General features: G+C 39.3%; 1 protein-coding gene across 2 annotated transcripts; it reads left to right on the top strand.

Annotated features, from left to right (window-relative positions):
* The first annotated feature begins 9,390 nt into the window (after positions 1 to 9,390).
* On the top strand, positions 9,391 to 17,573 carry c7a (complement component 7a). Of its 2 annotated transcripts, none has more exons than XM_080049375.1 (18): positions 9,391 to 9,486; positions 9,685 to 9,746; positions 9,873 to 9,951; positions 10,152 to 10,293; positions 10,378 to 10,525; positions 10,631 to 10,769; positions 13,193 to 13,336; positions 13,442 to 13,685; positions 14,140 to 14,253; positions 14,358 to 14,524; positions 14,637 to 14,865; positions 15,447 to 15,618; positions 15,772 to 15,859; positions 16,162 to 16,291; positions 16,367 to 16,555; positions 16,689 to 16,788; positions 16,900 to 17,078; positions 17,168 to 17,573. In XM_080049375.1, the coding sequence occupies exons 1-18, from the start codon at positions 9,481 to 9,483 to the stop codon at positions 17,350 to 17,352; spliced, it is 2,517 nt and encodes an 838-aa protein (XP_079905501.1). In that variant the 5' UTR covers positions 9,391 to 9,480; the 3' UTR covers positions 17,353 to 17,573. The 2 variants fall into 2 exon arrangements, with proteins under 2 accessions (XP_079905501.1, XP_079905500.1); XM_080049374.1 differs by having other exon boundaries at positions 16,897 to 17,078.
* The last annotated feature ends 18 nt before the right edge of the window (positions 17,574 to 17,591 follow it).

Below are 17,591 nucleotides of genomic sequence, written 5' to 3'. Positions count from 1 at the left end.
GAGCGGGCAACGGGGCATCAGGGCATCAGGGAGCACAGTTACCACCGCAGTTGTTTGGTCTGTGTCTCTCACTGTTTTTCTCTTTGGCATTTATTTCAGGGGGGGGGAGCTGCCCTGCTCCTCTCACTTTATTTAGAGCTAGAGTGAATTGAGAGATCAAAATGGCAGAAAAAATTAGCAGGGGTTGATGGAACAGGAGTTGGTATTGAGGAATCCATACACATGTTTGGTCGGAGCACGAAGAGAATGAGTTTTCTTTGTTTTGTTTTTCTTTCCCTATTTTGGGGATCAACAATGGCTTTGTCAAGTGAGATGTTTATTTCCTTTATCTCCTTTGCTGTAAGAAAAAAATATTAATACTAGCTGCTTCTTTCACTGATCAAAGGCCCTGTTTCCAAGCGTACCTCTTCCCCAAGGGTAGACTCCTCAGAGCATGACAACCTCCTACTAAATGCATTGGTATATCATGCTTGCTATTTTAGTGACAGTGACTATTTATGTCAGAGGTTGTTTGAGAATAAGTCTATGTACATAGCTCGCTGGTGTAAGTAGCTAGCAGTTTGTTTGTCTTGTTTGGAATATTTGTCCAAAATAACTTTTTTTCCTAACAATATGCATCCCTGAGCAGGTCACTAAGGGTGTGTGTTACAGCCGTTTGTTGGTTGCTTGTTGTCTCTCCTCACTCCTTTAGTGTGTATTTTGCTTGTGTGATGCTGAGTGTGATCCCTGATGTGCAGTTCCTGCTGATTGGTCCCTGACAGAGGGTTACTCTCCCAGGATTCGACCAAATGGGAAGGTGCCAGTTCTTTCCGGTCTGTGTTGTGTGTATGTAAATCAGTTGAGCGTTTACAAGGTAGAAACCATAGATTAGTGTTAGACTAGATATTGTTGTTAAACTGTTGATTATTAAACTGTCATTGTAAATAGTAAGCGACAGAAAGCAGTGAGTAGGAGGAAGAAGCCCTTTTTGTTTAAGTTGCATCATTTCTCTAATTTTAGGAGTTTTAGGTAAGAAACCTGTCTTTTGTTTATGACCTTTGTTTTGTTTGTTAGGTAAATTTAGGATTTTGGGACATAAGGACATTTATGTCTGTTTTGGGCCTTGCTTTACTTTTGGAACGAAATTCCAGCTGTGCTTTCTTGGGAGTGGCAGATCAGGGGGACATTGGGTTGCGTTCGGTTCCCTTAGACCAGGGACGTAATACATTGACGTGTCTGGAAAAAGAGCAGCTTGATCGCAGAGCGTGTCTAAAAGTGTTATTCCAATGTGTTTCCTCAAGACATAGACGACAAATGCCACATTTGTTTCTTCGGCAGTAATCCTTTGAAGGGGCTTTCTCTCAGTAATAGTCTCCACTGAAGTCAGCCTGCGAGCGAGACATTGATCAGACACCCTTGTACATTGGTAAAACATTGATTCACTTATTGAAACCCATAGATAAAAAGAGGGTGAAATGTGGGCTTTATCTTTGGAGCATTTAAAAAAAAATTAAATCCCACTGTCAGTGTGTTTTAATATTTCAAGGCAAGCCTCAGCTGTTGCTGCAAGGTACCTAACAAAAACATTACAACCTGTTGAAGGAAAGATGGAAATGTAATTAATGCTACTAAATGCTATCTTTTCTGACGGTCAGGAAATTCAGTGTAACAAATCTATTTTATTGTGTGGTGGCTGCGGGGCTTTGATGCAATATAATTGGGTACAAGAGTGTTGAAGCCGCCTGTGTGTGTGCATCTTATGTAACACGTGCGGTATACTTGAATCATCGTGAGACGTTTCACAGCATTGGGTCCTTTATAGTAGCAGGTCATAAATGTTCTTGACACTCACTCAGAAGGTAGTCAGAGTCAGAAAATGGTAGGCAGCTCTTACTTTGGAGTCAGGAGGTCTTGCTTGCGCTCTCTTTGACACTCTGAAAGTATAACAATAAATGTTTAGTTGAGATGAAGCTGTTAGCTCTTTGATGTCTACTTTTATTAGGTGTTTCATGTTTCTGAATGTTTCTTTATTTCTGGTGCAATACATGTAATGCACTTTAATGTTTTGATTTTGTTTAATGCATTTCTTTCTTTACCCTGCAACGTTTAATTTAAGATTGAAAAGTACTTTAAAGTGTGACCACAGATATAAGGGAAATGTTTTTATTGTTAGGTGTGTGCATGTGGTGGGGGAAACAACCCCTGGAAATGCATACTAGTCAAACATCCACACACACTTTATGATCAGTGTGGCTTTTTCTGCAGAGAATGTATTCTGTAAGGACATCGTTGTCTAGTCTGGTCGTTTAAAATCAATAGAGGAAACTCAACTCTTTGGATGTGTGAATGTATGTGTCTTGTAACTGCCATTTCTAAAAGTCTCATGTGATCGAGTGACTGAGCATCGAATGGAAAGTCATTTTGTAGTCTATGCTTCAATGTGGAGTTCAAACATTACTACTTTTAATTGAGTGTGGTTTCATGTTCAAATGTTTTCTATCGTGGAAAGTTTGTACATATTGTAATTGCACATAGCATACTGCCGATAAATTGTAAATTATTTAAATTACTGCCAGACAATTTCTTAAATGAGCTGTCATCTGCTTTTTTTGTTTTCAGCCAAACAGTTCTGCATATATATTTTGTTGTACACCAAGTTTATAATGTTTTAAGTTATTTACTGATATTGTTCTAATAAGCAGTGGTGTATCAAAGCTGTAAATGTCCCTACCCTTTATGACAAAAAAACTAATAAATAATTTTTTTGTTTACACCGAACGGATTAATTAAGAACTCGCACAGAAGAGCAAAGGCTTGCAAATTATGTTGTAAAGGACTCTTGTGTCTTCCTTGGTCCAAACTGTTGTGTTTGAAACGAGTCCTTTTGCTGTTGTAAAACTCAAAAACCTTTGTTCAATGAAAGTTACTCTGTTCTAAGTGGAAAACGGCCCATCCAATAAAGCTTCTATGCCTAATGAGTGACTAAGTGAAGTTTCATTTCATGGCCAGTGTCTGGCATGTCGAGTGGTGATTGGTTGGTTAGTTGCTTGATTGAAGAAAAAAACTACTAAAGCCATTATCATAAAACTGATTTAATTCAATTAGGCCTCCCAAATGACTCTAAATCTAAAGTACTGTAGACGCAGCTTTCAAGCTAACATACCATAGTTTTGTTACGCTTCTCTGCATAGGAGCGTCCTCAAATCATCCAGTTTCCAGGGTGATGAGGATGGAGGTGGGTGGGCAGCGGCACTCTGGGTGACTTTCCGAGAATGTTTTGTAATTTAGCATCTGTCATTGTGCAGCCAGGTGTTGCTCACATAAAGAGCCCTCAATCTGTGCTTTTGCATCTTAATGAAGTTTCAAGGTCTTTACTTGCAACGTCTATTTATTTTGTTATTCTTACCTTCCGTCTAGCAAGGCAAAGTAAGCAAGTAGCTGGCCACAAATAATCAAATCCTCATATAATATAGGATTATTTGACTTTGGCAAACCGGCCGTAATCTGCATACATCATGTAGCACACGTGCAAACAAACTTCTCCGGAAGCAACAGCAGTGTAATGGTGGTAGCCACAGGCCCCCTGACTGGACTGGTTTTAAGTGCTTTGCACATTACTGTAGTTGAAGGAAGTGTGTAGATTATTTTGCACATGATGTCAAGATTCTTTTAATCTTCATGTCTTGTGGGTTTTAATTGGTTCCAATGGCACATTAATGTGCATTATTCCATTTTCTAATGGTCTGCATCATTAATACCGCTCTCTGAGTAAATATAGAAAATGCATCAACAAAATGTATTGAAACAGTCATTTACAGGAAAAATGGGAGAGTGTTAATGCACAGTGTTATTTATGTGCCTATTTGTGCATGCATGTTCGTGTCTATCCGTCTTTCTTCGTCACACATACGTAGATGAGGAGGAGGTAGAGGTGTGGGAGGTGGAGATGGATGATGGCATTCAGACAGTTTTAAAAAGGGGCAGCAGTGAAATGCTTAGGTTTCAGAAAAAGTTTGGAATGTGAGGAGGAGGAAGAGTCATTTCATCAGCTCCCCCTGTGTGCCGTTATGAAAGCAGACATGACACAGAGTGGCATTTTGTCTGACAATAGAAAACTACAATACAACAACCCGCAATATATGAGAGATTAAAAGTAATCAGAGTTTGCCAAAAAAGAAGAGAAGATCCCTGAAGAGGTAAAGTGACCCAGTGTTTCACAATAAAACACATAGATATAAGAAAGATCATGAACAAATATAACAATATTGTGTTAGACCTCTTATTTGGGAAACATTGGATTACACAGTACATTGGGTTACACAGTACGTTGTTTAACTAGTTTAAACCGGCAGAGTTGTGCTTTTTTAAATTTTTCTGTGACTTCTCAGTTTTGAGAATTCACTGTTCATGAGTCTGTCCAAAATATTTTAAATAGGCTATTGTTTTGTTTTTTTAATTCATCACCTTGACTGGTGAATTTTTTTTTTTTTTTTTAAGTGCTAGCAAGTGCGATGTGTGCTTGTGTATGGTCATATCCGCGCGAAAGGCCGCGATTTGCAGTAAATAAATGTCCACATGTCTCCAAGTGTCTCTGTAGGCTATTTAAAAAGAAATCAAGCAAGTAGACTAATAATAACATTAATGAATTATTGGTTATCGCATCACAGAAGGCCTATTGGCCTATACTAATAAAAAAACACCACCTTAACTATGTTTACAGTTAAAAAAAAATTTGAATGAAATGCAAACCTCAGTGAATCATTTGCTCTTGTTTCTCTGTCCTGAGATTCACACAGGCTGAGACTTGTTTAAATGTTACAAATTGAGCTAATAAACTGAACTTTGAATTTTTTTGCTGCAGAAGTTATCTCAGCTAATTTTTGTTATCTAATTTGATAATAAGGTGATTGTATGCAGAATGCTCATGCCAGAAACTCATACAGTGGTTTTGTACAGATAAATAAATAAATATTAGCAGGTTCTCAATAGTATTTCAATTTAGGGGGGGCGCGAAAAAATTTCTGTCCCCTAGGGGGGGCATAACAGAAAATAATTGAGAACCACTGAAGTAGACACATGGGGATGAGATAAAACAAAGGTCAACCAGAGACCCTACAGTTACATATAGTATGCATTTTAACCACTAGATTATCAGGACACTTTAATGACATAAATAAACGTTTTGAAATCAAATGAAGGTATATTCTAACTAAGTAAGCCAATAAAACTGCATATTCAATGACTAAGTCTCTCTTTGTCTCAGCTTCACAGACTGTCATTCTTTGGAAGACCAAACTTCCAGGGCAGATGGCAATCAAAGATGCCCTCTGAACATCATGAGAGACCCACAGATGCGGCACTAATCGAGGGCACGGTCTTGTGGCATATTGTCTGAGCCAACTGTTATTCTAGCTTGACGTTCTGGGACGTGACTTGCTGCTCTACTGTATTTTACTCATTTAGCTTTGGGTGGTATTTTAAGAAATAAAGGAAATCTGGTTGGTTATCACTGTTTCATGCTATTAGGCAACTTATCTTTCATGTGTAGAATTTATATTATGATCTGATGTGACACTGGTCTGAAATAACATTTTCTTATTTTTTCCCATATTTAAAAAAAAGTTAATTGTCTACAATAATGTACTTAGAAAGACACCGTCTTTTGTATGATCGATGTTGCATACAATTTAATAAAATTCACAATTCAATAGTAAAGCATGTTGCTGTGTATTGTTGGGCGGAAGGCTCACTTTCCCACTGGCTTATCATGGATAACTGTCACGTACAAAATGCAATGCAATTTGGGCATTGCAATAGCTGTGAAATTGCAGTGCCTTGAAATTGACTCTGGAAATAATGCTTACCTTGTGAATGAATGTCTGAGATATAGTGGGTGAAAACAGCTTTTGGTTAGAGGAAAGAAAATGTATTCTTATCCCACAAAACGTCATTCCCACTGCAGTAGAAAAAGAAAAACTTTTACACCTTTTGCGACTCATTTTAAATTGAGCTGTTAATTTGACATCCTATATTTGTCGGTGGGTAAAAAGTGCCTCTAGGGTATTTTCTAGGAATGATAGGCAGCAGGAATAGATGCCCACTAGCACAACAACATCTGCCCCACGGCTGTTAAAAAAACATTTCATCCGAACACTCAAACTCAGTGGTATTGAGCTCTTGAGCTGCTAGTATGTGATGGGTATGCACAGTACGGCCTCCTGTCTGTGACAGCACATTTATGGCCATAATTAGATGGGGATGTGGATTCTGCATACAAATATATAAACACTTCCTCATGCAGATAATCTGGACTTTGTCTGTCTGAAAATTTACATCTGATTGTATGATGGACTTCACCATCCTGCCTCTCTTTCTCGCTCAACATGTGTCAAATTCGATAAAGAACAACATTTTAATTAACATTTACTGCCCTAACAGGACCTTTGCTATAAACAAGGAAGCCTTGTTATAGTTTTCCTCTATTATAAAATGTCTTTCTAGTGCAGTATATTTTCTTGGGCCTTTACTCAGAAAGCCGCGTTGGTAGTTAGTTGATGGAAGAAGACAGTTGAATGCAGATGAGGAGGTCTCAGGAAACTTCTCTTTATTAAACAACAAAACTCATCCTGCAGTCAAAACGAAGCCAATAAGAATTTAAAGTGTTTGTAGCCAAATCTATGAAGAAGTTCCTTTGCTATAGAGACCCGACTTTTTCCAGAAAATGTGGCCGGTTTTAACCGCCACTCTAAGTGAGCTGATTGGTTCTTTAGGACAGTACGCCCTGCTCCTCCTAACACCTAATTGGTGTACCCTAACTAACTCCACCCTAATAAGTCAGGGGACATCTGGGTTGCCCTCTGGCCCCCAGAGGACATCCTGAGTCTAATCATCACCTGGAGGCGATATGTCACGTTGGCCAAGAAGTCTGATTCAGCAACTTTTAAGACAATGCTGATGATGATGATGATGATGATGATGATGATGATGATGATGATGATGATGATGATGATGATGATGATGATGATGATGATGGCCAGGGTCAATAAACTACTGTTAACTCTTAGCCAGACTGTCTTTGATTAACTCACAAGACAGTCACCTTTGTGTGAAATTTGAATGATCTACAGGTCAGCCTTGAGGGTTTCCTCACTCAAGCAGCTGACATCCCTGACTTTGCCCCCTGCCAGATGAGGCTGACTGTCTTTGTCTCCTCTAGCAGTAGACCTTAATATAAAATGTATAGTAACATAATACACTACAGTAATCTTAGAATGTGTCATAACAAAATACACTACACTAGAATTTCACACTTTAGCCATGAATTTGTTCAGCCATGAAGAGGGATTGATTTTCAAATCTCTATTGCCCCCCAGTGTTTGCTAGTTTATATCACAGCTAGGTATATCAGGGGCCGTATTCACAAAACATTTTAAGGCTAAGAGTAGGTCCTAACGTGCTGATTTAGGAGTAACTCTCAAAAATAAGGGGCGTTTCACTCCTAATTTTAGGACTCCTAACTTTTTAAGATAAGTGTAATTCACAAAGCATTTTAGCGCTAAAACTAGCTCCTAAATCTATGAAAAGCTAGGAGTCCTCGAGAGGACTCCTAAGTCACTAAGAGTAAATCACAGACAACCATTTGATGGTGTTTTGGAGAGATTTAATGCTAGTGAGCTTTATAAAAGGTACCTTTAATAGCTGTAAGGGTTTAATGATCTTAGTAAAGCTATATTTAGAAAGTATAGACACATTTATATTTATTATATTGTTATAAAAAAATATTTATTAAGTTAATTTTCCTCCAGTTGCTTTGGGTTTATGATGCACTGAAAGTTACTGTTGGTGTCACGTTTGGGTTTAATTTCCTACTAGAGTAGGCCTATATGTGGCGCTTCGCAGCATCTCCTCCGTTCCACAGATCCGCTACTGTATAGTTGCGCGTCTCGCCTTTTTCCTTCCGCATGTTCTTCACGATTTCGCCGGCTGTTGTTTCTAAATTGTGAATTTCCTGGTTTGTTGCTGTCTGACTATTGCTGCATAGTCCGCCATTGAGAGAAATACAGTAAGAGTGCATGGCGTGCAGCTGTTCAATGAGGATATTTTTCCGATTCAAATCATTGTAAAATTTAAAATGAATAGACCTATGTGGCGCTATTGTAGGTTAATTGTGAACAAATGTGTGGGAAACCCTGCAGTATCTTGGTTTCATGTTAAATCAGTGTCACTTGTCATTAATTGTATATAAAAACTCTTTACTTTAATACAGCGACACGATATGGATATCTCCCACAGTGTTTCCATCATAAATTCACTCTTAGCTCTCATTCCCTCTCAGCCAATCACTGTGGGCATAGAAGGTATGAACATGACATCATCCATAGCAACAGGGTCAACACCGCCCTCTAGTCTTAGCTAAGGAGTCCCTCCCATTCCTTAGTAAAAGTTGGTCTTATCAGCTTTGTGAATAGGTTTTAAGAAATTACTCCTTACTAAGAACTTTTAGTGCTCCTTAGGAGTACTCTTAGCGCTAAGATAAAATGTTTTGTGAATACGGCCCCAGTTCTAGTTAGTTCATAGTTACTGTGTTTCTTTTCAACTGTTTCAAAGTGTTTGTTCATACACACTTAAACTTTAGCAGCAAATCTATAAACTAGATCATTTCTTATGTGTCATTGAAAAGTTTAAGTAAATGTACATAACTAAAATGTGCTATACAGTTGTATGTTGTATCTTCCCAGCGTATGCCATTGTTTTGATGAGTTATGAGTAAGACAGTCAAAAATGTGTTTTCGTTTTTTGGTTCGCACCATTGGGAATTCTAGTCAACGCTGGCTAATAAATTCAACATAATAGGTTGTCTGTGACCTTTGAAACAGCTTTAACCTTTAAGAAAACATGGATGACAAGTACTGGAGTTGAAGAGGCTAAAATATCTTAGTTCAATAATTAATGTGACGATCTAGAAAAGTAAAACAGAGAGAGATTCTGACTCCAAGAGGAATCTTTGCTTTTGGTTTTAGAATGAGCTTTTTGGAACTCTCACAAAAATATGTTCTTTCCTGTAAAGAAAAACAAAGACATTGACCCACTTCTATCTGTCTATGCACACGCACGCACGCATGCACTCACTCCCACTCCCACACACACACACACACACACACACACACACACACACACACACACACACACACACACACACACACACACACACACACACACACACACACACACACACACACACACACACACACACACACACACACACACACACACACACACACACACACACACACACACACACACACACACACACACACACACACACACACACACACACACACACACACACACACACACACACACACACACACACACAAATCTCTCCCCCATTAAACCAGATGAGTTCCATGGAAAAGACTCCCCAATGCGCACACAACTTTGCATAAATAGCCAGAGTCAAAGCCCCTACAAGACTGTTCTGTTTGCTGCTCTTCACTCACTATGAAGGTAAGAATATTTTACTTACAGGGACATTACAAACACATTTTTAGATTTCTGCAAAACATTTGATTTACTAGTCAGAATATGTTTTGCCATTCACGTTGTATCGTTAGTTAACTACTGAAACTCTTATGTCCGCAATGTTTTCTTTTTTCTCTTCTTTTCTCCTCTGCTTCTTTCCTCCCCCCTTCTTCACTTCTTCAGAACATTACACAACTCTTCCTGGCAGTCTTGCCATGGCTGCTACTCCTGTTCACACCCAAAGGGTACATTTGTTTTTCGTCACTATTTCAACATTTAAAGCATAATCTTATAAATGAAATGACACAAACATACAAGCATTTTTAGTATTAGTATAGTTTGAAATATTTCATTTGAATTTAATTTCGAAGGTTTTGTGACCAGAGAGTTCATTGCCAGTGGGGGCCATATGGTGATTGGTCAGAGTGTGATGGTTGCACCAAATTACAGGTAATGAGTTTGTAGTTAACAATAAACATTTTACTAACCTACTGTATTCCTAACCCACATAATATATATTTTTTTAAATGAAACCAATTTTAATTTTGACTTTTGCACTTCTTTATTAACGTAATGATCAGTATAACAATATTTAAAATAATTTTATAATTTTCTTTCATATTTCTTTGACAAATTGGGGCATGTTACAGACAAGAAGTCGGGCAATGGTTGTCTACGCTCAGTTTGGAGGGAATCCCTGCAATGGAGGGCGGACTGAGACAAGGTCCTGTGAAACCACTAAAGGCTGTCCTCTGGAGGATGGATGTGGAGACAGGTTTCGCTGTAGATCGGGTTAGAATTCTGTTCATTGTCCCATTGACACAAATAATCAAAGAGCAATAACTGAGCTGTGCGCCTGTCTATACTGATCCACAGGGAAGTGTGTAAGTCGCTCTCTGGTGTGTAACGGAGATCAGGACTGTGAGGAAGATGGCCTTGATGAAAGTGGCTGTGACATTCAAAAGTACATGACGTGTACAGGAAATCCACCTCCCCCACCTAACACTGAACTCCTAGGACTAGGGTAAGTGACAACGTTTGACATACCTAATACATTTGTGAACCCATACAATAACAAACAAGCGGATACCATGTGCTTACCAGTGGGACAACTATAATGCTTCTGTAGGTTTGATGTGGTGTCAGAGAAGTGGAGAGCCGGTGTCATCAACACAAAGAGCTACGGGGGCCAATGTCGTATCACCTTCAGTGGTGTCCACAACGCTCCCTACAGACTGCCCCTTAGTACTATCCAGTACAACTTTATGGTTTGTCCTTCTGAACAAGAGATCTAAATGTACTTATTATACTGATTCATCTCTTCACTTACTGTAATACTCTAAGGGTACCCTGTGGAATGACATGATTTTGTTCAAATTCAACATTTCTCATAATCTGCAGCCTTCTTCTTCTGCTCTTTCATTGTTGAATTAAGAAAAAATTACAACACGTTATCGCCACCAAATGTCGACATGCATTTCTGACTTTTGCTATCGGCAGAATTATGCATCACACAGTATGTCCTTGGACAAAATAGGTCCCTTATTTACACATTTTGGCAACTAAAACGATTCGGCTAAGGTTAAGAGAATATAGACGCCATGGTTGAACCATTGTTGTCAAGGACACAAGAAACAAAGATAAGACTTGTTGCTGATGTAGAAGTTGTCCGTTTCTTTCGACTCAAACAATCCAGCCAGCAATCCTCAGGGGCCCCATTTAGACACTAGCCTGGCACCGCCCGCCTACTACTTCCGCTCAATTTTAATTTCCCTTCAGTAGTCAGTCTGGGTGTACGGTATATTCTTAGGTTTTCTCCGAACAGATTTCTGCCGGTCCAATCAGCGAGTAGAAGGAGTGGCTCAGAAGCCGGCGCATGACATGGTTGGTTGGCAGATCCAGAGTGGCACTGGGCAGATCCAATAGTTTTAAACTTCAACAGACACCTGCCTTCAAGTGAGTTACAGTTTTTCTCAGTTGCTTTGGTGCTTTTCTCAGATCAGAATGAACATTCTCATAACTATTAGTTCAACCTCCGCAACATTTAGTCATTTGAGCACATCATAGTAGCAATTTCTCCTTCCTTTGAACAAATTGCAAATGCTTTTGGACATGTATCAGTTGCTTTCATACAATTCTCTGCTGTTTTATAATATTGTCATTTGCTTATGTCATGTCAGTCAAAATTAACTATACGTATGGATGCTGAATAGTCGTTCCCAATAAAACTAATAGTCTTAATTTCATTGCTTGAGTAATTACATACAAAATTGTTGAACTAGTTATCAAATTCTGTCAAGCTAATTTTATACCTTTCTTTATAATTTTTTCCAGGAAATGTCTCCTAAATTGAACAATTGCTCTCAGGTGGACTTCAGCTTTTCTCACGAGGAGGCGTGTGAAGTATTAGTTGTACTTTCCTCGCTGCATTGCAAGGGATAATATCCGTTGTGATGAAGATGAAAATATGTGGCCAGACAGACAGGAACGTCTGGATGTGCCAGAATGATTTACCTATATATGTTCAGTTACAATATGTCCTGTTATATTGTTCACATTTGTGCACAGCTCTACCAAAAGGGTGTTTTTTTATGTTTGTTCTAAATAAGTGACTGAAGTGTATTTTTCTTTTGCACAATGCTGTAGAATTGCAAAGAGCATATACAGTAAAAATGTGAAACATACGTATTCAGTGTCTTGTACTCACTTACTCCCCTAACTACAGCAATGTGTAACTTTACTGTAGTTTTCAAATGGCTGTACAAGTAGTGTATAGTGCTGTCTTGAGCATGTTCAGGTAGTGTCACCGAGTTCTGACCTTTTTCTTTGGATTGGAAAACACTGAGAGAATAAACTGTCATAATGAAAACATGACAAAGCCATTTGACTATCTTGTTCATAAACGATGGTGTCAAGACTTCTCATTTTGATGACACTGGCAGTTTCATTGACATGAATACTTGCTTTTGAGGAATAGACTATCCATTTTGAGCAAGTGGCGTACTTTTGCAGGTTATCCACTAGGTTTTGCAGTTTGCACTAATTGTTTTGAGAAATGCACTAACTGCTGTGCAAATGTTAATAGTGATGTGAGAAAAGCACCAAAGCGACTGAGAAAAACTGTAACGTTTGTCAATTGAGCGATTCCAGACCTTCTGTACAAATTAAATGAAGTACGATAGTCTGGTAGAACCAGGCTAATTTAGACCTGGTATTACGGTATCTGTATCTGGAAATATTATCAGAATAATGTCTTCCCATTGACGATAGATAGATAGATAGATAGATAGATAGATAGATAGATAGATAGATAGATAGATAGATAGATAGATAGATAGATAGATAGATAGATAGATAGATAGATAGATAGATAGATAGATAGATAGATAGATAGATAGATAGATAGATAGATAGATAGATAGATAGATAGATAGATAGATAGATAGATAGATAGATAGATAGATAGATAGATAGATAGATAGATAGATATTTCATTGTGTTTACCAATGTTGTCAATTGGAGAGGGCATGTGGTGTGTATGTAGGTCAGTTTGTAAATGCTGAAAACTTAAAAGTATTACTCTACGGCACCACTAGTGATCACAAACTCCACAGGGTACCTTTAACCACTCAACTCTTTTTTCCTCTACTTTAGTTGCATTAATAATGTGGAAAACATGTGCTGTTTCCAGGTGACAGCTCAGAATGACTTCAGTGATGATATGTACACCAGTAAATGGCACTATGCAAAGGACATTGTAAATCGACAGACATTATCCGGGACCGCGAGAGGATACAACAACTATGACTTTCATGAGACACAAAACAGGACTCAGGTGTGTACAAACCAGACATTGCGTCACTGTATCTTAAACTGCAAATCTTACCGACACTGCATTTTAAAATCTAGCTTAAACGTAATGTTTTTCCCCTCCTTCCAGTTCCACAAGATTGTGGTTTTAAAGAACAACATAGAAGTAGCTCAGTTCCAGAGTAACTCCCCTCAGTACCTCCCTATATCCGAGGAGTTCTGGAAGGCAATAACAAAACTCCCATCAGTCTACGACTTTGCTGCCTACAGGAAGGTTTTGGAGAGGTTTGGGACACACTACCTGTCCGAGGGGAGCCTTGGAGGTTCTTTTAATCTCATTGCCAAGATTGATGAAGAAACTGAACAAATGTTGAGTAAGTATTCACAACATCATGGCAGGCGGATATCAACCATCCTTAAATCTACAGGCAGCTGAGTGATTCAATTTGAAATGTTTGTTTAACAAACTTAAGAAATAATGATCATGGAACATGGAGGAAACCTTTTGCCTCACATTCATGGTGGCTCCCATTCACATTTCCTCTACAGTAATGGTAGCTGGTTATGTCTGGCAATTTTGGAAGTATTACAGTTATCATGTTCAACATGACAGCACACAAATAGCACCAACCAGTTTTTACACAGAAGCACAGACGTTCTTAGATAACGACTCAATCTTAAATGTTTTGTGGGGAAATTAAACTGTAGTAACTGGTTGATATAATTGCCAGTTCATCCATAAAGTGCCTCCTCAATCCTCAATCTGCTATTCATTGCTGACACTGCCTTTCTGATTGTCTTTTTGCTTGACTCTCCATTGTTTTAAAGTCAGGGAAAGCCACCAGTATGATGAATGTGAAACAACTAAACGTTGGATCCTTTTTATCTCCTGGTCAACCACAACTTGCAAAAGGGGTCAACGTCAACATACGTCATCAAGTGGTACAACTTATGTTAATTATATAAACATACCAGAGCCAATATAAGTGGGGAAAATATCTGAATATGTTAGTCATCCATCATCTCTGCAAACCTTTGTAAAATAGAAACGAAAAGCAGAAACGAGGTGAAAAAAGTGGATGCGAAGGGAGGAGGCGTGGAGCATATTGCAGCACTGGAGGCCGTACAGCTCAATGATCCAGCCAAGAACTGGGAATTGTACTCAAACTGGGCTGACTCTATTCGATCATATCCAAGTGTCACAAAAAGAAAGGTGAGGGAGAGAACAATAAGCTCTTATAACTTTTGGAGAAGGACACATATGTTGAATGCATTCTTACTCAGCCATCCAGCTCTCTTACCTCCCTCAACTCTTGTTTGGTCAGCTGCGGCCCCTGTCAGAACTGGTGAAGGAGGTTCAGTGTGCCGGGGTGAAGAGACTCTACCTTCGCAAGGCCATAGAGCAGTACCTCAGTGAGAGCGACAGCTGCCACTGCAGGCCGTGCTACAACAATGGCATGGCTTTCGTGGATGGAGATCAATGCAAATGCATCTGTAAACCCGGAACAGAAGGAGTGGCCTGTGAAACTGGAACGGAAGTGGAGGGTCAACAGGGTGGGTGTTACATTTTCAACAGGTTCGATAGGTATGTTGAATGTTAACAGGGCAACTCAAGAAATGACACATCCCCTGGTAAAACCACAAAAACACATTTTCTACATTTAAGTTTTTGTGAGGAAACAAGATATACAATGTGTCATGAGCTCTTATTTGCCAGTCTTTATGGTAAGCTAAGCTAACAGCGCTAGCTTCATTGATCGTCTTATCCAACTCTCAACATGAAAGCAAATAAATAAGTGCATTTCACAAAAGGTAAAACGATTATTTAAAATTAACTGAAACTGGTGGTCTAATACTGTATGTGTGTTTGTTTTTCCAACGCCATATCTACATTTCAAAGCCATGTCTAAGTAGGCTACGTAATACATTTTAATTAAGTTTAGGTGTATGCTCTAATGGTGCAAATATTATGCTTTCACTAGGTTAAATGCAAGAGTAATGGTAAATAAAAGAGTCACTAAATGGGTTGATATCACATGGGCAGCAATTACTTCTTCCCTCTTTATTCCAACACAGTCTCACTCCTAAAACGTCAAATTCCGACTGCTTATTCTTATGTTTTTCTGCTCATTAAGGAGTGATCCACGGAAGCTGGGCTTGCTGGTCTGCCTGGTCATCGTGTTCAGGGGGTCGAAGTTCAAGAAGTCGTTCCTGCTCCAATCCCAGTCCTCAGAACGGGGGAAAACACTGTATCGGTGAACCCACTGAGACGTCTGACTGTGACGACCAAGAGCTGCAATACTTAAGGTCAGAGCGGGAAAAGTATTCATTCTCTAACATTTTTGTAACAGGCACCACCAGACACTGCTTTTTAACATTTTAAAATAAGCAGGAAGTTTCACAAAGACTTTTTCAGCGACGCAGTATTACAACATTCTATTTTTATCAATCCTTCGACAGAACTATGGAGCCTCAGTGCTTTGACCATACTCTTCCACCAAGTCAGAAGTGTGCAGACCCGCCTCCTCTAATCAATGGCTATATCCTGGTAAGGAATGTTGCATTCAAAGACTATTTGAAACATGGAAAATTAGCTTTAAATGTGGGAGATGTTTTGTGGTTGTGTTCCATAGATGGTCAAATGTCCATTCAGAGCTTTAAAAGATTATTTTGCATAATAGTGGCCATGAAAGTTAAATATTGAATGTGTTTCCTGTAAAGGGAGGCCTAGCTCAATGGCTTTGGGTTCAGTCTCGTTATTTCCATTCATTTTTAAAGAGGATTTTTGTATGAAGATCAAAACTAAAAACAGAAACCTAATCACCTTTGTTATCACAATATGCTCCACAGAACCCTAAGGATGTTTACCTTGTGGGCAATAAGGTTGAGTACAGCTGCACCGAAGGTTACTATCTTCTTGGCTCCAGCATAGAATGCACTGCTGATCAAACCTGGTCTGCCAATCCTGGAATGTGCACAGGTGAGTACTCAAAACCACATTTTAGATCGGAATGACTTGCAGTGTTACTTTGTTAAACTTCAACTTTTCTCCCAGTCTCAAGATGCAAGACTATTCTCCTTGCTGCCGATGTCACAGCCTCTCCTTTGAAGCAGACCTATGACATAGGGGACACAGTAACGCTGTCCTGTCCAGCAGGTAGACAGCTACTAGGAGAAGCAACCATTGTTTGTGATCCCAGTCTGAATTTTTCACCAGACCCAAAGAGCGTCAAATGCAGCCCAGGTAACCTTTAACATTCATAAAAATAGTCTCATACTGTACCCTAATTTTCCATTACTCACATGCTTTTTATCGTGGCATGCATTGACCTTAGTCAGTTGGTAATGTGGAAGAACAATTTTTTTGTATCCCACAGCCAGTACGGCACAACCAAGCATCTCTCCCTTGGTGCAATGTAAACCATGGGAGAAGGTCTCCGGAGGAAGATGTGTTTGCAAAAAGCCTTTTGAATGCAGGCATGTTCACTCGAATCACCATCAATTTGCTCAAATTACTCTTTTGCAAATTGGACTTCTTCTTGCGGTTGTTGTGTTTGATGATTTTACTTTCTTTTGTTTTGTCAGCAGTTCTTCTTTGGACATGTGTACCACCTTGAGTAGAACGTCAGTCGTTCTGAGTGTGTGCAAAGTGCATGCTCTGCAGTGTATGGGGAAGAACCTTGTGGTTGCAGAGGACAGCGCCTGCATGTGGCCGGAGCGCGACACGACGGGCTGCACCGACTGTCACATGTGGGAGATCTGTGACGGTATGAGGTTACAACTAATCCATGATGACATGATGCTAGAAATGTTTTGCAGTCATTCATCTCCATGTGTCTCCACGCCTTTCTTTCAGATCAAACCAACGAGTGTCGCTGTAAGGAGACTGCAGATTGCGTGATCCCGGGATTAAACGTGTGTGTCCGTGTTGGTGAAGATGCAACAGCAGCCACTCAAACCATGAGCGAGTGTGAAGCAGGACTGCAGCGATGTAAAGGAGAGAAGGTGGCAGTTGTGGATATCCTGCCGTGCTCTTCCTGAGGTGGCAGGAAGATGGTTTGACCTTTTGACCTTTTACTTTCCTTCCTTACATATTTCAGAAGGTACAGGATACACAAAAGTAGACTGTTATGTATCTATGTATACAACTACAATGTAAGCCAATGGCAAAATAAATAGTGGGGGACTTCAGTGTATCTATCATGTATTGGTCATTTCACTAGTTTGTCAGAAGGCATAAATGCATGCACATGTACACATTTGCAGGCAATAAATACTTT

Source organism: Ammodytes marinus, assembly GCF_949987685.1.
Source record: "Ammodytes marinus genome assembly, chromosome: 2".
Lineage (NCBI taxonomy): Eukaryota > Metazoa > Chordata > Actinopteri > Uranoscopiformes > Ammodytidae > Ammodytes > Ammodytes marinus.
Note: the sequence above shows the minus strand (reverse complement) of the source record. Positions and strands in the feature narration are given on the sequence as shown.